Source organism: Pseudopipra pipra, chromosome Z (assembly GCF_036250125.1).
Source record: "Pseudopipra pipra isolate bDixPip1 chromosome Z, bDixPip1.hap1, whole genome shotgun sequence".
Taxonomy (NCBI): domain Eukaryota; kingdom Metazoa; phylum Chordata; class Aves; order Passeriformes; family Pipridae; genus Pseudopipra; species Pseudopipra pipra.
In genome coordinates, this window is record NC_087581.1 from 55,658,432 (window position 1) to 55,680,159 (window position 21,728).

The 21,728-nt window shown below is 36.7% G+C and overlaps 1 protein-coding gene across 2 annotated transcripts in view; it reads left to right on the forward strand.

Annotated features, from left to right (window-relative positions):
• The window catches only part of COMMD10 (COMM domain containing 10), a 104,820-nt gene that overhangs the window by 17,294 nt on the left and 65,798 nt on the right, over positions 1-21,728 (forward strand). For both annotated transcript variants that reach the window (XM_064642671.1, XM_064642670.1), the window contains exon 5: positions 4,853-4,963. In XM_064642671.1, coding sequence (XP_064498741.1) covers positions 4,853-4,963 — 111 coding nt within the window. The remainder of the gene's footprint in view (positions 1-4,852; positions 4,964-21,728) is intronic.

The following is a 21,728-nucleotide window of genomic DNA, read 5'->3' on the forward strand; positions in this document are numbered from 1 at the left end:
AGCCATGGGGGGGAAATATGCATGGTATTATGGCACCATGTTTGCATTGTGGTAAGAAGTAAGCTGTGCTGTATCAATCAGTTCTGAGAGCTGTAATATTGGTCTTCTCTAGTTTCTATAATGATTTGTTAAGACATTAGATGACCTTCTGAAAGCTCCACCTTCTGGAAGCAGGTGATTTGTATGAAAACTCCAGTTTTCTAGTTTTCGTAGGTATAGCGATAGACAGGAGGTGTGATCTGATTATATCAAACAAGACCAAAACTAAAAAATATCCCCTTTCCCTGCTCCGGTACTGACTGAGCATTTAAACCCTTTTCTCCTGTCTTCCTTTAAAAGTACTGCACCCTGCTCCAGATATTTTGAATGGCTGAAGTTGGAAGTATTAGGGAAGACATTTTAGGTGCTTGCATATTTTCTGAAATTCTGTTCCCACTCTTAGTTTTCCATATTTCCACTTATTTTCTTTCCTCAAATTGGGTTCTTACCAACATCTTTTTCAATGTGAGCTTCTCAGTCACTTTAGCTCTGTTCTTGGTCCTTCCAACTTGAAGGATGACTGTTCTGGACATTCAGTCTGCTTTCCTTCTCAAAGTCGTAGTCCTTTGTTTATGAGTCTGATAGCCTGGTTCTTATATAGTTAAGATGATTGTGTTTAGCCTGAATTTCTTTGCCAATGAACATTTATTGGATTTCTCAATGATGAGTATATATTTATGTAGTTAAGAGAACTTTTTTTTTTGACAACTAATATAGAAACTTGTTGTGTTTATCAGATTCCTTGAATTTCTTCCCAGTTTGGGTTTAATTTTTAGTAAAGTTTATGGGCAGATTAAAAGTTAAAGTAAGGAACTGTGGTAAAAATATGCCAGCAAGAGACAAGAGAATATGTAAAAACATAGTGGGCCATAAATGATGAGGGAAATGGTGGATTCTGTGGATGTTAATTTTGGCTATGTGAAATCCTTGATTTGGTTGGGGATCATGCTTGAAGTTTATATTAGATAAGCTGTGAAAGCTGTCTTGACATTTAGTGCACATGGGCTTTTTGCAGAGACTGACTTTGACCCAGGTGTTTTACCATAGTTATGCTAGATTGCTGATGATCTTGTCTTATTATGTAAAATACTACATTCTACTATTTAGCGTGGAAAATAGTCTGGTGGACAGGACAGTGGGCATGAGTTGGAAGATGCCATGTTTTACACTGGAGGAAAATGACTGTGGCTATCATAGAGTTCATAATAGAACAGAGATGATATATTTATGTACCTGTAAAGGTGCCGCTCATCTACAATTGAAGGGTCAGATCCTCTTTTAATAGAACTAGCTGCTTTCTAATGTGGATGTGACCTGGGACAGTTGTGGGTGGTCACTGAGAAGCACTGTGTCTGTGGATACACAACTGGTTTAGCAGGTATAACACCTTATCTCTTCTACAGCTAGTACTGAGTGAGTGCTGGAAGGGGGAAGTGTGTAAGTTCTTCCATCTCTCTTAGTCCTGGGTATCATGACATCCTCTTCGGAAGCCTGAGTGAAACAAAATGGACACAGGAACTGAGGATTTACAGGGGTTGTCAAAAGCTTCTGTGTAACTTTGTTGCCATGAATCATTTGCCACTGGGTTCATGGAGCAGATCTGAAGCATTTTTATACATTTACTACTATTGGTTTTATTTAGTATCTATAGTTTTTTCCTTGTTTTCCAGCTTGCATCTGTTGTTTTTTGTTTTCTAAACATAACCCTGAGGTTAAGTGAGTGCCAGAGATACCAGTGAGAAGTTACAGCACTAAATAGTACATTTCCCACAGTGCTTATTGTTGCAGTAACAAGGTAGCCAGCACATTTCTAAACTGCTGATAAGAAATTGTAAAAAGAAGCTAAAGGTCTACAGTAGCTAAAAACATGGCTTTGTTTTCATGCTAGTTATGGAGAAATATTTCTGCCCCTCCCCAGTAAATGCTTTTCAGTTAATATGTCACGGATTCTGGCACCATATAGCGTCTTCCATCATTCTGTTTTCACTTCTGTTGTAAGACTTGTTGTAGAAAATAATTTTGTAGTCCTTTCATATTTGAAAAAAAATTGGCTCTAAAATGTATGCCACTTCGTGGCTAACAAATACTCTGCCTTGACACAAATGCCATGCAAAGACATGTCACCATTCTCAAGAGGTTAATTGACATTTCAGGCTATTGAATGTCTTCTAAGTAAACATAACCATAACCAAATATGTGTGACATTTTTCTTTCAAGAAAATAGACCATTTTTAAGCCTTAGGCAGTATGTAATTTATTAATCAAAACTTGTTCTCATACAACTGTGTTTAAAACAGAAAAGAGACATGAATTGTACAGGAAAACAAGTAATTTTAAGGTAAAGCAATATAAAACAAGAGTTATGGCTGCTGTTCAGCTATAAACTCAGGACGCTGTGCTGCCACGTAGATTGTATTTGTTCTGAGTCTTCTATGATGTTCTGGGATAGATGTGTATTAGAAGTGAAAAAGAAGACACAAATTTAAATGTATTTATTTTTGATGGTTTGTTCTTCATGCTACAACATTAAGAACATGCTACATAGTGTACTAATAGAGTACACTATTTAACAACTTCAGAAAAGTCTTAGAAGTCAGACTTTCTGGGATATTTTTTTTTTCTCTAGTGGCATTGTTTTATAATGCAGAAAAAGCTGCTAACCTGTCTAAGGCTTAGTTTCCATACTGCTGTGATGAACTGTTGAAGTAGCTGATAGGAAGTCCTTTCTAAATAGAAGAGCAGAGGGCTGGAACTTGAGAGACTGCAGGACTAAGCCTGAGCTTACTTGCTGTCCCTGTGTTTGACCCTAGTGCCCAGGTGTTCTATCTATAGGTGGTACTGTTCCTGGTTGCCTGCTTTGGGCTGCTCCCACCATAACTCAGGACTTGAGGCCTTTTCTGTTGACTGTTACCAATTTCTTTAACTGAACTAAACTTTTTCTCTTGATAAAAAAACGAGAATAAGGGAGTATCTTCATGCTCCTCAGAGAACCGGAGTTAATTTCTTTACTAAATTTTATTGAAGTTTGTGGAGAGAAAAATGTTTCTAGCTGTATCATTCTGGTATAATTATCTGGAAAATATTGACCAGCACAGGGGCTTAGCAGAGTTGTCCATTAGTGTAATTGACTTGAACATGTACACAGAATCCACTTTGTAGTGTTCTTTACTTTTGTGTGAGAAGGGCAATGCGCTGGTATTTTTACCAACCAAGATGTAATCGAGTTAGAGGAAATCAAAGCAGAATTATGATTAAAAATTCATCTGCTTTTATAATTTATAAAACTTTTCTTTAAAGCCTCTAATTCATAGGCTGTGGGCATACTGTTACTAAAGCTATGCCTACCACAAAATGAGCTAGACCAGACTTAACGCATCTTCACCAAGTCTGTTTGTGTTGTCTGCATGCTTTCATCGATTTGATTAAAATGTAAACTTACTTGTTTTTATCACAGATTGAAGCCCTAATCGATTGCAGAGCAGCTGACATACTGCAGGCTGACCTGCTGAAGTTCTTCCTACTGTCCTGTTTCTGTACTTAAAGTCAGTCTGACACTGTCTCTTTCCGTTAACTTTGGTCTTGGCTAAACTCCATAGCCCTCTTGGACTTGCAGTGGTGGTTAATATGTCATGATAATTTTCCTTTTGTTTTGCTTAGTCGTGTGGCTTTCAGTGTTTGTTACATAGTTATGATGACATAGTATTGATGTAGCATACAAAGAAATGTAATATAACACACATTAATGTGTAAATGTAAATGGTATAGCTGCAATAAATTTTGGATGTTCTGTCTTGAAGCCGTGCCCATGGAAGATGTTTTTGCCACCATTTGTTATCTTTCATCTAGAGATTACTGTCACTGTAGGATGCAGGGCATGTATTGCTGTTCACAGTACAGGGCCTCTGGCATGGCTTTATTCTGTTAGTGATTTTATCTGAACTGTTGGACTGGTAAGAGATTAAGTGAGATGTGCCACATTTCTACTTTTACCAAGTCAGCCACAATATTTACTAGTGGAGGGGAGACTCTAGATTAAAAAGAACTTGTGTGTACATTATCTTTCCAGATGGTAAGACTTTGTATTTTCACTTCTCTTTATTCAGGAAGGCCAGATAGGTTGTTTAGTGAAATTCTTGTAGTTCTGTTCTTGTGTGCTCCATTTATGTGTGAGGTATACCTTGATAATGTTTGAATATAAATTTTTATTGATGATTAAAAAGCAATTTAAAATGTGTTTTTTTATAACTTTCTATTAAAAATTCTGTTGCTCACATGCTTAGCTGGTTTTTGGCATTTCAGCATAGTGATTCAAAAAGCAGAACAGAATTATTTTTGTCATTAACATCTGTATATGGTGCAACACACATGAGTAGATTTGTTGATTAAGAAATTACCATTTTTAACTGGTTTACTATTTATTGGTTATTTTTTTCTTTTTCCTAAAAGAAAAATAAATATGAAACTAAATTAAACCTGCAACTTTTCTGATAAACTTCCACAAGGGGAGGAAACTACCTTATTCTGGATCCTTAGTTGTGTTCTATGTATTGGTTCCATCAGATCTGAGGCATAGGAGGGTGCTTTATATCGAGTAGTCATAGGCAGTTTGAATGGTAACTTTGAAAAGGGAGAAGCAAATCTGTCTTGGAGTCCAGGAGAATCTGTGGAATACGCAGGAATATGTGGAGTATTCAAGTACTTAACATTTGTAAAGCCTGACACAATGTTCACTGACACATACCACTGGCAGTATTGCAAATTGACTTCAGTGCTTCTGTGCCATTTGATTGTAGTCTAAATTTGTGTTTTATAGCTTGAGACAATTGGATGGCAGCTTAATCTTCAAATGGCAGAGTCCAAGCAAGCAAAGCTGAAGTCTCCTCAAGCTGTGCTAGAGCTGGGAGTGAGCAATGAAGATTCAAAGGTAAGAAATACCTTGGACAGAGTTGGAATGAGTTGTGGTGATGGCTTTATGTTAAAGTTCTGAAGCATCTGTTGGAACTCTTGATTGTTGTTAGTTTCGTGGATGTTTTCAGTTTTACATTTCATGAAGGTTATAGTAAACACTTGAAATTGTGGAGTACTGATATAATAGCATACATATTCAGCAGACTGAGATCCATGTTACCAGCACCTTGGGCTGTAACAGGAGAAATACCATGGAATATGGTTATTTTAGGTCTTTACAATATCTTTGTAGATAATTTATTTTTATCACATAGCATGTGATTGGTACTTCTTGCTTTTAATACCTAGCAGCTTGCAGCCTTCTGCCATGTGTGTAGTTATGTAAGACATTACTCATCACTTGCAACCTTTCTGTGCTAATTATGTATTATATGAATGATTACTTCATATGTGAGGCCACAGAAGGCCAGTATTTGGTGGTTTTAAGGTAGAGTCTTAAGTTCAAGAATTTTAGCAGCTGGAGGTGTTTCAGTGCCAAACTCTTTAATAATTTTTTATTCACAAAGCTGGTTTCTTTTGTTAGCCAGAGTGTTTCAAATTAGACACGGTTTGCTTTTAACCTTATCTTGCTAATGGAAATTGGAGTCTTTTCTTCCGTAGTGTCTGTCAGAATGTTTATCTGTGGAAAATTCAGTACAAGAAGTTTGAGGGGAGAAATCAGAACTCAGTTCTGCTTTCTGATTTGTGGTGAAATAAAAAGAGAATACACAGCTTATGTTTGTGCTTCTCAACAAGACTTGCAACAGTTGTATTTTTTTCAGCATTTGCAGTCTGTATTTTTGAAATGTGCATACAGGAACCAGACAAAGTTTACGCCCAAGCTGCATTGGGCAGCATTGCATACAGATTCAGTTCTTGTGGCAAAACAATGAAAAAAATAAAAAGGAAAAAATGTCACTTTTATATGACACAGAAAGTTCTTCTGTTTCCTGTACAAGAAGAATTCAGAAAGTGGATTTCTTTGATTGTTTCCTCTCTTTTTCTCTTTGTGGGTATGTTTAGATTTCAAGATCGGAATTACTTTGCAATAATTACAAGCCTAGAATAGATTTGTGACTGGCATTTAGGTAGAACGGTGCAATAAGAAAACAGTATAGACACTAAAATTTAAAAATCTGATGTGAAGATAACTACAGGCTTTTTTCTGAGTAATTATATCCTAGTAAATAAGATTGACTAATATCTATTTATATACTAACAGAAGTGTGGGAACATAATTTTTCTGTTGTACATTGCATGTTCATGATCTCTTGGTGCACTAAGTATTGTTACCTGAAAATCATCACTGCTAGGTACTTTTTTTTTCCCCCTCAAAATTATGTGTGTGCCTTTTGCACAGAAATGTGATGTGAATTTGATTTATATGATCTTAATAGTTGTCTTAGTTTGTCGTTTTTTTTTTTTTCATAACTCATGGATATAATGAAGTTATCTTAGGAAAGACAAAAAATGCCGTTACAGAGGAGCTTTTGTGGGCTGGCTCATTAGGGGGCAGTAGTGCTCTTTATCACGCCGGTTCTTTGCCTTTTTGAGATAATAATCAATTCTGAAGTCAGTCGTTGTGGGAAGTGTTAAGTGTTTACATTTCTAATCTGTATATGACAATAGAAGTTTCTCTTGCTCATCTACAAAACTAAAACCTATTAATAAAAAAACATACTGAGCACGGTAAATGAAATCAGCCATTATTTTCACTTTTACTAACTAAATTTAATTATACATTAATGTTTACTACAACTCACACCACTTAAAGAGCATTTAAATGGCTCTTATTCAGAGGCTGACATTTAAAATTAGTATTTAAATTATCTCTCCAGGAGATGTAATCAGAAAACCTTTGGCTATATGGATATTATTTGTGCTTTGTGAAATAAAAATAAATCTGCTATATGCTAAATAAATATTTATAGAGTATATTTTGTCAGCTTAGATGAAATGCAGAGTCTCAGAGGTATAAGTCCATCGAAGCTCAGAAATAAGGTGTTCTTTGGTTCTTTTAGGTGATTCAAGCTGCTAGTGACATTTGCATTAGCCAGAGAATATGCTGCTTGTGGCTAAGTAATAATTGTGATCAGATGCCATGATTTTTGAGTTTTGCTGGTTTTTGTCACAGATTTGATGTTTGCTTATACTCAGACCTTGAATTATGCTGGAATTAGCTTCGTGTGGGGGTGGATCGGGTGGGCTGCCAGACCCTGCCTTACAGCCCAACTTGTCCTGTGATCGAGGCTGCTTTGCAGCTTGTTTGCTTCTGATGTTTTGTATGAGGAAGAGAAAAAAGGAGCTTTCAATAAAAAATCCAATTAACAGTGGTTTCTTACAATGATTCATAATTTGAAATGTTTAATTGCACTTCTAATTCTGAGGGAAGTGAAATGTCTGTGAACTGGGTGCACAAACAAACTGGTATAATAGGAAACATTTTTAAACTGCAAGGTCCTTTTGCTTCTGTTATGATGTTTTGATGAGTTTAGGTGACATTTAGAATTGATGTCTGCTGTATATAAGGTTTGTTTTTAATAATATAATTTGGTTTCAGATTTTTGGACTGTTGATTTGCAACACAACAATCTGGAGATTTTGCACAAACAATCATTATTTTTATGGTTATAGGGTCAATTAACCAGTAGAGGGAGCAGAAATTAATAATCCTGATAATCTGTGCTGCTAATTATGATTTTGATTTGCAAACAAAGACTGTTCACAAAAAGTGCTGTGTTTATTTAATATCTGTTTTCTTCAGTAATTCCTTTGATAGCTATCTACATAGACACACATTCTTATATTCCTTCCCACTATTAATAGCAGTAATTCCTTAGGTCATCTAGTCCAGACCTTTTTAAACAACTGTGATAATTTTCTATAACCATAGGAACCATATAAATAAATAAATAAATTTTAGTAAAGAGGGTAGAAAAGGTCAGAGGGCTTCAGAAATGTCGCATCATTGGTGCTGAATATCTTCACAGCGGAATGTGAGGAGTAGGAGTGTGCTCTTGAAGAGTTGCTGCCGTACCTCATCTCTGGGAGGATCCAGTAAGGCACGTTACTATATGAGATATTTATTATTGTGTATTTTCACATGCGTAGTAACCATTTATGCTTGAAAATCATTAGGATAAATAAATTATTCTTGCCGAGTATTGTCTTTTGATAGTTTTCCAATTTTTTTCTGTAAAGTCATTCTATAGATGTCATTGGATTCACTTATCTAATTGCAGTGGAACAAGCTCCACAGGGAAGTGGTCACAGCACCAAGCCTGTCAGAGCTCATGAAGGTTTGGACAACACTCTCAGGCACATGGTGTTTTTCTGGGGGCTTCTTCGAGCTCAGGATATTCTATGATTCTGTGAAAATCAAAATGGGGTGTGATTACATATGTAACTGAGACAGTACACATTCATCATTCTACAGAGTAAATAGAAGTCTGGAAATCTGAAATGATTATCTTTCACTTGTTAAAATAACAGGACATGGTTTTCTTTTTTTCTCCTAGTTTTTATAGACTTTCTATAAATTTCTGGACTGTGAACAAAATCTAAACCTTTTTGCTCTGTTTACTTCAATAAGTATGTCATTCTGCTTTCTGAGTTTGCCACTGTGATTACTTTTCTCATCTTTAACATCATAGCAAAGTAGACGAGAAACAAGTCTTTTTTTCTAGCAGAGATAGATCTTAATTCAGGCTGTAGATTCTGTTCAGCCTGTATGCCATGCAAGCAGGACCTGCACTTGGATTGGTATATAACGAAATACAGTGGTGCTTCCCCTTCCACCTCAGTTTAGCCCTTTGTTTCTCTTTGAAAAGAATTTGTGTTTGTTGAGTGGGATAACAGTGAGGGTTGGTGGATGCTAGTGATATGATCCCACTTCTGGGAGGTAGGAGGTGGCAGAAATGAGCATGTACTTCTTTCATTTGCCTTCTCAGTCCTCAGCTTTTGGGATGATGCATTTAGTTGCCTTGGGAGTAATTTGTATCTGTAGGGCCTTGGAAAAAAAAGTACACTTAGCAGTAATGATGCTGAAAGAACTGTGATGAAGTCCAAGCAACTGTGAATTATGTCTCATGTTCCTCAGCTACCTCTTAACCACTTTCTTTTCTGGTGAGGACATCGCCCTTTTCTTTCTCAGAACACAAACAAGCTTGGTTGTACACCCATTAACTGAGTTTAGTTTTCTCATCAAGCTTATTTCTAAGTCTCTAGCAATTGCAAAAGAAAAGTAGGACAGGCCTTAGATGAATGCAAAATGTTTAAGGATGAGATTGAGAGAATAGTTTTTTTTTCATTCTTATTTGGAGGACTTAATAGGAGGCCTGGGTAGCCTCAGACATCAGAGACCTGACTCAAGGTTTTTCTGTACTTCTGAATAGGCAAGGTTCCTGCTTTTGACAAGGCACATCATGAAATTAGTTTTGTTGTGAGAATTAAAATCTCATAAATACTGCTGCTAAGAAAGCAGAAACTTCCCTAAGAGCAGGTTTCAGAATGTTGAGAAAGCTCATCATATTTGTAGGAGCTGTAGTAAGAATGTATAATCTTGAATGTGTGGAACAACTCAGAAAAATGAGTCTGAAATTTATAACTTGCTTACAGCAGTCACATTGCTACAGAAAGATGACAGAAATTTAATTGCTCTGCCATGAGAGCCAGAAATTCTGGACTTACAGTGCACAGCAATTCTTGCATTAGACTGTTTGGTTTTGATCTATCATAGCTATTACCTCTGATTAAATCCATTTAATTAGAGGAAAAATGCAGTCCAGAATTTTTAAGATGCTGAGAGGACTTTTTTTGTTCTCTTACCAACGTAGAAAGGGACCGCAGAGTAACCCATGTTCTGTAAGCTGTGAGTAGTTTGACATTTTACTTAGGAACCATTTACCAGATGGTGTGTCTCCAGGAGTATGCACTCACCTCTGGCAATTCTACTGCAGGGTATACTTAATTATCTGACTCCATTTGTGAGTTTACATTATTTAATTATCTAGCTTATACTGAGGATCTTTTTACAGTGTACTTACATTTCACCTGGCTATATGCACAGTTTATGAATACAGTCTATATCACATAAATTTACAAACTCTGTAACTGGTTACAGCCTCTGCATATGCTCTGTTCCTACAGAAACATTCTTAGAACTTTGTGTTTTTGTGTCATGGAACTAAAGAAGAAAATGGTCCTAGTTGACTGTGTTTGTTCAGTTGATTACAGCCTTGGGCTACCTTAGCTTACAATTAGTAATGAAACTCTTGTATGGGAGTAAATGAATTGTCTCTAATGTGTAACTGTACCATTGTCAGTCCAAATAAACAGCAGAACAGAAGCTGAAATACTTAACTTTCAAGTTTAAACTTGGTGACCCATTTCACTGCTAGGCAGAGTTAAACTTTAAAGCCTTGAGGGAATTTGAAAAACAGAAAGATCTGGTGAGTTTTCTCATTTAATGCGGTTGTTCATGCCATATTTTTTCTTAGAAAATTTGTTTCCTGTTCACCTGAAGCTGGTTTTATAGGCTTGGTCCTTCAGTCTTTTCAGAGAAGGAAAACACATTCATGGGATTCATTGCAAATTCTCATAACTGTGCAGCTATAATTGTACAGTGCCATGAGTACTCTTGTGAGTATGGAGTTTAACAACGGTGAGATTCAACTTCAAAATGAGCACCTGACAGTATTTTACTTTCAGACTTCCTTCGTAAAGCTTTCAAGAGTAGGGCTAGCCATGAACTTTTTGAAACATTTGCACACAGTGTCTTTTTTGTAATACTAAAAAGTGAGGACATTGCATATGAAGCTGCCTAATTTGGGTTAAGAAATTACAGAGTCTATTTAATGTGCAGCCCAAAAGAGAGAAACTGATTCGAGTCAGAGAAATACATCTTGCCAGAGTCAAGTCCCACAGCTTATTTTGGGACCATTTCAGGGCTGTGCATGCTGCACCCAGTCACATTTCCTTCCCTCTCCATTTTCTTTATCCACAACTTGTCATGTGTCTTGTGGTAAGACGTGTGCATACCTTTTCTTTCTAACAATGTCAACACTTGTATCAGAAGAGGCTGTTTTAGGGGTGAAAGGGTTGCAAGGAGCAGCTGCCAGACCAATTCACATACCTTGCTTTTGGCTCATGTACCTTTAGAAAACATTATGGTGAGAAGAATCATATCCAATTACTCTGTTGGTTCATAACTTGCCAGCAATTCTGTATTGCTTAGACTATTACAAACTAATTAGATGTTTAATGTGACAATCATGTCACCAGGTGTGCTCATGGTGCAGGAGCCCACACTTTTTCATTTGCATTCAGTTCACATTTGTGTTCACCATTATGATTCTCCCCTGGTCTCTACTTTTCCTTTGTCAGTTCTTTAAATTCATTATTTTGTGAGTTTTGGTACAAAATGGTACTGTCAAGGAAAAGTAATCTTCTTGTGATTAGGAGTTTCCAACCAGGCATCTTTGTGGATTAATAGCATGGTTTTGAATTAAAAGCAATGGGATTGTCCACATTACAGAATTACTGGACTTGTTTTCCTGGTACTTTTGCTATTTTTTTGTCAGTTTGCAAGTAATGTAATTGCCAGATCTGACTTACTGGAGAAGTAGAATGTGTATTCTTGAAAGAGTAGAAAGTTAGCATCTCCCACATCACTAACATCTGTCCTGCTTGAGGCAATAAATACACAGTACATGCTGTCAAACAATATCAGCATTGAGCATTTGACATTGTACAGGTGTCTAACAATGCTGTGACATCCTTTCTAGTCCCTCCTCAGGTGGAAGAAGGTAGGTCATCACCTCAATTATATGCAGAGGAGGCAATTTTCACTCATCGTGTTTCCTGTTGTTTACAAATGATAGGAGTCCGGTATCTGGAACTGTGTGACATCTCAATTTGTGCCACTTGGTTTTGTCTGAGTATTTAGCAAACTTTAAAAGCTGCTATGACAAGTGACCTTTTTCACTGGTTAAAATACATGAAATATGACCTCTTTCACAGGAAAACCACAACCCACAGCATGGCCTCTGAGCAAATCTTGTTCAGTATGATGGTATAAAATCACTACTAGTGAAATAACAAATTCATATTTCTAGGAATGCATGCTCACTGGCAAGGCAGTAATAGAAAGAAATTTCAAGGGGAAAAGGAAAAAAACCTTTTTTCCTTATCAAGACAGATTCTGTTACTAAAAATACATTTTGAAGCTTTGGAATAATGAAAGGGCAATACAAAACCCAGAAGAGAGCCAAAGCTAATGAAAATGCTTGTCTCTCTTTTTCAGTAATGCCTGATTTGAGGCTTTTTGGATTTCTTCTGGTGCATACAGTTAGGCAGCAGAGTTTTAAGAATGCTAAAAATGCTAGATTATTTCTCTGTCCCCCTTTGAAATGTCAACAGAAACAAGGAGCTGGGAGATGCTTATGCCTGGGAATAAGTTATGTTATGAGGCTGGGAATTCTACAGCAAAACAAGTTGCCAAGGGCCAGATTTGTAGGCAGCTCTGGTTGGTGTATGTTTCTTTGATTAGGTACTTCAGTACTTAAGGGTGCACTTGTCTCCTTCATGAGTTGGAGAAACGTATTGTAAGGTTGGAAAAGACCTTCAAGATCATTGAGTCCAACTTTTAACACTGCTGTGTTCAGCACTGAACCATATCCCTAAGTACCCCATCCACATGTTGTTTGAATGCCTCCAGGGATGACGATTCCACCACTTCCCTGGGCAGCCTATTCCAGTGCTTGAGCACCCTTTCAGTAAAGAAATTTTGTCTGATATCTAATCTAAACCACAGCGTCAGCATAAGAGAGCCGCAGTCTTAAGATTTCTGGAGAAGGAATGACCTGTATGAGGCTGCCCACTCATGACTTAGGTGTGCTGTCATACTTGGTAGTCCTGGAGGGTTTGCAGCCTGGACCTGAGTATCGGATTCAGTAACTGTACAGAGGAGTTCAAATTCTTGTTGTCTTTACTCCTCTATTCAGAATCCTAAATAAAGGAATTTCAAAATCTAACCATGCACACTTGAAAACAAATACATCTCTTTGTTCAAGAAGAAGTGCATGAATATTACAAACACTGCCTGAAAATACCTGAAGTCATTACTAGAAAGGAAGTGCCTTTTAGTAGGAAATCTTAAGAATGCTCATGAGGAGAAGGTTCATTTGAAGGTGCAGTTTAGAGGCAGGAAGAAAGTTATCTGTAGATTCAGGCAAATCCTTGTTACAGCAGAGAAACAGAATTCCTGAGCTGTCTTTTTTCTTGTTGTCATTTCAAGATCACTTTGCCTCTTCATGTTCCCATTCCTTCTTCCTTTCTTTCATGTCATCTTCATAGGAACAGGTGCATTGTACTTCTATCAGAGGAATGCAGTATCTTTGAAATTCCTCAAAAATCAGAGTTGCCACTGAAGTGGGACAGAATTCCTAAGGATACTGCTACGTGTAAGAAGTTCTAATGCAAGCTTTCAAGTGCTGCTACTATAACTAGCAACTTCTTTTTTTTTTATTGTTTGTTTCTATTTATTTTCTTTTTGAATAATAGTTGATTAAGTAATAGATCACTACAATACTTTGTTAGGTGGGTTTCCTTTATTGTTCAGGCCTTAAAGCCCTTCTTGTGCTGTAGGGTATCTTCTGTTCCCAAGGAATGTGAAGCACAGTGTGTAGGCAGTTTTTGGACAGTTTCAGAGTTCCTAGGTGGCAGTATATTCCTATCTATACTTTTGAATGCTAAAATATAACAAGTTCTTGAGTGAGCATTTTAGTTTTCTCGTTCAGAATTCGTATCACATTTAGTGAAAATGAAAGTCCTTCAGTTGAGGACCAAAATAGGTTGTACATAATATCGATGTGATGAAGAATAACCAGTTTCAGGTATTGAAATTGGAATTATTTGATTTCTTACCAAATGCAGATGTGTTGGAGACAGCATACCAGAGGAAATGTTTTAGTGGTAAACCTTTTCAGGAGAACTACTTTACTGCAGCAGCAAGGAGCTGCTCAGTTGGAATGAATTAATTTGCCAAGGGTACTGTAGCCAGGCAGACTCAGGTAAGCTGGCACAGAGATGTTTGAAAATGGTGTAAGACAGAGCAGAAATGCATGAAACAGATATGGGGAAGTAGAGGCAGTAAGGGCAATGAACAACACAGAGAAGCGAGGAATTGTTGTTTATTGAGAGCTGCCTGAAGTTGAGTTGAACCTGTAAAAGTTTTTTTGGGTAAAAATGAGAATGATTATCATGCAGGGAAATGATGCACTGTAAGAAGGGTTATGTCACATGATGCAGTGCTTTGTTCTCGACCTGGTATCTGAAAAGTCATTCTGAAAAGCTCTTGAAAATTCAAGTGTATCATAATTTGAATTCATTTTTTAGTAGAGTTGCTTTAAAATTCCTATTACTGTTTCAAACTGCAATTGTATGCTTCTGTGGCCTTGAGAGAGTCACAAAGCACTTGGAGCCATCCTTGACTTTGGCATTGAGGCCTGCGGTGCTTATCTAGGACAGAGTATACCTGCTGTGTCTACTGCTTTCTGAAAAGCAGAACCTGACATTTTATTTAGGTTTATGAGGGTGTGCCTTCCAAGGGTGATCCACAGACCAATAGCAGATCTTGCAAAGATGTGTGGGAACAGTGAGGCAGAGGAAGGATATAACAACAAAAAACTTAAAAATCCAAAAAAAAATTACTCCCAGAAGGCATCTAGTACATCTTTTCTTTATAGACAGACAGATGAAACATATTTTTCAGCACAGAGCATGTGAGGTGCAGTGCTGTAAGTTAAGCACCGCACTGAGACATTAGGTTGTGGGTATTTGTTTGAAACCCGTTTCTTCCCTTCTTGGCAATAAACCAGTTTGTTTTCAAAACATTCCAATCCAACATAAGCCAGCTTTGAATTTGTTTGAAGTAACTTGAATGTTTTTGTTAATGTGAGTATTTTTAAAATGCTCAAAACTTGTAAACTTGAGAGACTACTGGCTTTTTATGCCGATGTGGTTTCAGACATTGGAAAAAAATTGATATTCTGTTCTTCCCACTGTTTTATGAAGCACTTCAGTAATGTGCTTTCAGCATTAGCCTATTTCTTTTTTCTATCTTTTTTTTTTAACTAAAAAATGAAATAAAAATTCTGGACCAAACATGAGTCAGCCTATAAAACTTCAAAAAGAGCTTTGCAGCTCAACCCCCAAATCCTATTATTTTAATACGTGTCTTTTTATGAAGATAAACGCTTCCCATTTTCAGAGTTGTATGGAATTGGCATGTGTTTAGTTTTGTCAAAAGAAAGTTGCAGGGGTAGGGAGAGTGTGAATGCTATGAAGACTGCAGGTTATCATTGCTGCTGGAAACAACATCCAGTACTGTGCTGTGCTACGTACAGGTCTGGAACAGGTGCAAAAGTAATCTGCAATTATGTATGTACAACATATGTTAATATCTTCATATTACCTCAGAGCTTGAAAAATTAAATTATTCTTTGGCTTTGTGGAAATAAAGTTCTTTTAAAAACTTATCTAGTTACATGGAATCACTTTCCTTATTTGCATCTAATTCTGAAACTTCCAGTAAAATACTCTTTTCAGGGGTGACTTTTTAATTTTTTTTCTTTTCTCTTAAAGAATACTAGCATCTTTACTAAATGCAAAAGAGCTTGCAATATGTTGAGAAGAAAGGCTTTGGGGCTAGAAAAGTGCCTTGTAGTTTGTCCCACAAAATCCCTTTCAAGTTTAATTGACTTAAATTGTGTGAAAATTACCATTTCATTTTTGCTGATTGTTTCTCTTAGAAGTCCTGGATTTTTGCCCAAAAACTAATTGATTATGAGCATTCTGATTTAAGGTCAGGCTCTGCTATCATTAAACATCAAGCAGGTAACACTCTTGGGCACTCTGGAGTGTGTAGTCCGGGTGCTGAAGTAATGGACCTTGGAGAAGGAGAGAGCTTGGCTGGGCTTCCTTCCTGCCTTGAATCAGGGAATCAGCTGTGTTCTCTCCACTTTATGAAGGTGGCATATAAAATGATGTAGGACATGGTAACTGATCTTCCCACAGGTAGATGAATGCTCTACAGAAAATAAAAGCCCCTCAGCATTTCCAGAAAGTATGAAATAGAACACACTCATTTACTAGCAAAAAGATGGATGAGGTGACCAAAAGGATTTTCCTCATAATTTTTTTTGGTTGCTATAAAAAATATCTTAATAAAATGTAATATACATATAAATAGTAAGGGACTGCAGATGTGCAGTAAAATGGCAGTGAAAGTGACAGTAAAATCTGCTTTGCTTTCAATTCCCCTACTCTGTCTATAGTCTGCATGCAGCCTGGAAACCAGTTTGAAATGGGGCAGGAAATCCTTGACCAAGGAGGAGAAGATTACCACTGAAACCAGCATCAAGAGGAATAGCCCAGCATGGGATTCAGTGTCCTTGGCAATTCTTGTTAGAATGTTGGAGGTGTTTTTAAACCTTAACATTGCTAAACTTAAGTGGGATTTTTTTGCACGTGAAAGTAGATACCTTTGTCAACAGTTGTCAGGTATACTTCAAGGCAAGCACAAAGCAGTACAACAAACTGTGACTGTAGATAGGAACCGTGGAAATAAAAACAAAGCCAAACCCTGTTCTCCTGCTGGCAGTTGAGAAGTGTGTTGATTCCCCCTCTAAATACATTGAAACCCCAAGTGTGTGTTTTCTTATGTAGAAGGTGAAGGAGAGGCTGGTGAATGAAGTTTACCAGTCTCAGAGTTGTGCCTCTATGTTTGTACCACTGAGCTGCAAAATGGAGCCCTGAAATGAATTAGAAAATGAAAGAAAACCAGTGTCCTGGAGGTTTCTGGACATCATGAGTCCTCATGCTTCCGGTGGGATCTACAAAATAATTGTACTGATGCAGAAGGAAATGAACTGTGATTTGTAGGTGATTGTGAGTTGTTAACATGGGTAAAGGTGTGACATAGCAACGAAAATGCGACTTTAAGCCATGCCCTGTTTTTAACTGTTAACACTTCTTTTTCATGGTTGCTGGAATCATGCTTTCAAAAACAGTAGTCATCTACTAGTCCCAGATTTTAGCAGACATCTTAAGACTAGCATTCTGCTTTACAGATGTAGATAAAAGTGAAACTGTTCAATCTGTCATCATCATCATGACTGGGCTTCGCAAACGAAGATTTGGGAAGGGCACTACCCAATGTTTGTTACAAGCGTGTTGGTGGCTAAAAAGGCCAATATGAGACAGACACGTCCAGTTGCAAAAGGCACAGCAGAAAGACTCCTTAGGTGGTATATTCTGCAAGGCACGATTCTTTCTGCATTGTCTTTTCTTCTTGAAAGTGATCCTGTGTGCGTTCTCAAAGGACATAGCAGTGTTATAGATGGTGTGTCTCCAGACCTCCCGATTGGAGGCCAGAGTAGACCAGTTATGTTGATCAATATGGCCAAGGCTGAGGTGTTGTTTCAGGGAGTCCTTGTATCTTCTCTTCAGAGCTCCTCTCTTTCATATGTTTGTGCCTTTAGTATTACTACTAATCGTGCTTGTAACAAACGTGGATAGAGCCTTCCTAAATCTTCGTTTGCGAAGCCTAGCCATGATTACTACTAATACAAAGATCAGGATGATTTTTGGTAAGCTTGTAAAACTTAATGTTTTCAGAGGTAGGAAAGAGAAATTACTTGCATGGAATTTATTAAGGTTGCTACATTTGCATCTCTTTTTAATGAAATCAGTGAGATGGAGAGACAAGTAAATATTTTAAAAATTCCTACAAATTTAAAAAGCATTTTATGGTGTGGGTTTTTTTTGGTTTTTTTTTGTAATCATGTTTGTACTTGTTTGTCTGAAGTGCTATTTGATTTGATTATTTTTCAGTTATAAGTAGTGTCATTTATATGCTCAACCTTAAAATTACATAATTTTTACCCGAAGCAATTCACAATGAAAGAGGAGGGGCAGAAGAGTGGGAATTATGGAAATGTCAACATGGAACATGTTTAGAGTAGATACTGGGCACATTAGTAATAGATAAGATAAATTGCCAAAATAGTTTTGGTTAAGGGATCAAGACTGACATGAAATGTATGGAATTAATTGAGGCAGGAAATGAATGGCTGAGGATCAAAACCCTCTTTGAGCTGCAGGAGTTAGCCTACCACTTTGTTTTCTCAACTAATAATTGATGTGTAGCTAGCTAAGGAAATCGCAGAAGTAAAGGATGTTGCTTGTAGTGTGTGCAGGGATAAAAATAGTAAATAAAAAATTATAAAAGTGTTAAAGAAAAGATAAAGAGGGTTACAGTGACTGGGGCATTTAATCTGCTCTGTTTTGTTTGAACCAGAAAAGTGAGCAAGAGTGACTGGTTTCCAGAGAAGGTCAAAGATGAGAACATCCTTTTAGAGGAGGAAAGCAATGGGAACATTAAAAACATGAATCAAAGAGTCTCTGTCCTAGTCAGAATTGAACTTAGCTTTTGTGAAAGGTTCCTAATTTGTTTTGACTCTTTCTAAAAACCCTGCTGTACTAGTCAGTTTGTCACATTTTCTGTTTTGAGTATTATGTTAAGATGTCCAACTGAATTTCCATTAGAAATGCTACTTAATGGGATATATACAAAAAACCTGTAGCATTGCAGATGAATTCTTCAGTGAAATTGATTCTCATTAAAAATCACTCAGTCTCTACTAGATGATGGAAAATAACAAGTAGCTCATAACCTGGTAGAGGTGGGACCTATGTCAAACATTAATCAGTGTTACTACAGTTAATATAGTCCAACATTATATTAATTATGTGAAACATGCACAATAAGGGGCTGTTTCGACAAGAATGAAGGCACCAAAATGAGGTAAAAGCAATTTACAGGATTAAGGACTGAAGGCAATAGTTGTTCTGTGCCTGGAGTGCAAATTTTGAGGTATTCCATATTTAATGTTGTATAAAAATAGCATTTGGGTATATATTTGTGGTTGCAGTTACTGTGGGCAGAGCTCATAGTTCAGGAAACAAACAGTCTGAGACCTGTATTCTGATCTCTTGCCACTCTTTATGATTATTGTTGTAGTTTATTTTTACTGGAGTAATACTGTAACAAACGTGGGTAGAGCCCTTCCCCAAATCTTCATTTGCGAAGCCCAGCCATGATGATGATGATGCAATATTAATGATTTAAGCTTGTTTAGTACCAATAAGCAGAGTAACATTTCAGGGAAACTTTTTTCTATTTCTATTTCTTCTATGACTGACATCAAATTTTCAATATTATTTCTATTTGTAAATTGTTAAAAGCTTTACAACAATAACAGCAGCAAAACTTGAATTCTTTAATCTGAAATAGACTAATGCTCACAGAGGTAAAATATTAGCAAAAGGTCATGCTGTGCCTTTTTGGTAAGTTCAGGAATAGATCCCAAACACTGTCTACTGGGAAGCAGGATGTCTTAATTCTGGTTCTTGTGAATAGAGGGGAACAAGGATATTTTGATATGTATGTTGTGACAGTTAATGCATTCTCAACTATTCTTACACTGTCAGATACTCTGAAGTAATAAGTAAGTCTGAGATACAGCTGCTCAAAATAAGAAATCTACACATTCTTTTATTGTCCTTAATTTTGTGCTGTAACCATTGTGCAGGTCTGGACTGTATTATTTCACCTTCCTGCTTTGTGTTTTACTTCTGTCAATGCAAATATGGCATGAGGTGAGACTGGTGGCTAAGTGGGTTTTGACAATGATGGTGTTTATGGCATAGTTAGAAGCAGTGTAAATGAAACTTTAGATTTGCATCTCGGTGGGTCTATATTTTGTAAAATAAGGTTTTAAAGAAGTAGAGAATCTGAAGAAGAGAGGGGAAAAGTGGATAGAGGATGGAGCTGGGCTAGTCCTAAAATCACTGGGACATGTTTTCTTGCTTTCTCTAAGAACTGCTTTCACAGTAGCCATTTGTGCCCACACCAGTGCAGAAGCTGTTTTAGAGCTTCTGGTGGCCTGGGAGTTTTGCTGCCTTCTGATAGAAATGAAAACTGGGCATAATTTTTAGACTAGATTTAACTAAATACATTGTCCTGTCTTTCAGGTCTTTGGATCACAGATATATTCATTATTATTTGAGTAATTTATTATAGACACTCTCATCACGATATGTTCTGTATTATTCTAGTAATTCTTTTAACATCATAATCTGATAGATAGCTTGCTTGTTGGAGGCAAAAAGCATGTGTATGTTATTTAGTTTTTCTTGATTAAATTTTTTTATGAGCAAGGGACTAATTAATTCCTTGTGCTTTATCAACCAAACTGGTCTGGTTTATTAAATCATGTCGATGATACCCATGACCTTGGAGAAGCCATAAAAATTTCAAATGACCTCTCCTGTTCTCCCATGTCACTTTAAAGGACGGTCCTAATAGACTAAATGGTAGCAAGCAGAAAGAAATATGATACATGGAAAATTAATACTTTTTTCTCTTTCTTGTTTCTATGTTAAGTTTGGAAGACTTAATTTGTATTTTGAAAAGCCAGGTTTTGTAATTGAAATGACCTTAGTAATCTGAATTCTGTGTTTGGAAGATTGGTTTTAATAGTTGACATTTATATTCATTTCTGGACCACATTTGGGCCCTTTTGCAGAAATCGGAGAACCAAGGCTTCCCAGTGCAACAGTTATGACAACTGTGGTGCAGTTGTCATAAAATCTAAATATGTTTGTGGAGGTGTTGTAATAGCTATCTGTTAAGGAATACTGTTTCACTTTGTCCTGAAAGATACTTTTTAATTGCTGTTTAGGAGTAAGGCCTTTTTTCATAACTGTGAGTATTTGGAAATAGGACATTGTGATTAAGAGAAACTGTGAATAAAATGGCAGACAGTTAGTTAAATTCTGGTGAATTTAGCAGGTTTTCTTGTCCTAAAGGACTTTTTAAAATACAGTTTGGTTATCAATGAGTCATAAAACAGGGCTGGAACTTACAGTAGAATTGTTGTGCACTACGGACACACCAAATATAACTTTACTTCCCTCCAAAATCACAGGAGTAGTCCATTGAGCAGGATAATCGTGTGCAGCACTGGCTCGAAAGAAAACAGTTGTTTCTTATTTATCCTCTTGCTGTGGCCTCTTTTTTTTAGTCGCAATTAGAGAATGTGTTAAAATTCAAGTGAAGTGCATTACTGTAGGGCACATGTGGAGACTTTCCTTAATCAAATACTACAGCTTAACAACAAAAGGCTGCATGAAAGATTGTATCGTGACACTGTTTCAGACTTACCAGACTCCTCACCTTGATGTTTGGGTTTGTTGTTTTTTTTTTTTTTTTTTTTTTTTTTTTTTTTTTTTTTTTTGTAATGGTGGTAATATAAAAGATTAAGGAACATTTTCACCTAGAACTGTGTGTTTCTGACGAACTCCCATGTTCCCATAGCAATTTTAGTAACCACATGCTGTTTAACTGGAAGAGTGACTTGAGGATATTGCCTGATTTCTTTCTACCTCCCATGGTAAACCTTCTGTTTGTTTTGTGAATTTAGTAGTCAGAGGTGCATGGATAAAACTTGCCATCTTCTACTTAATGACACTTCACAGCCAGTAAGATTGCCAAAGTGCTATACAACTTTCCTTTTTACTTCATTAAGCAACAGAGAGGAACAGATCACAACAGTTATTTTCTAGCCTAATGCCTCATATTGACTGAAACATTTAAGTCTTAAAAATAGAGAAGTACC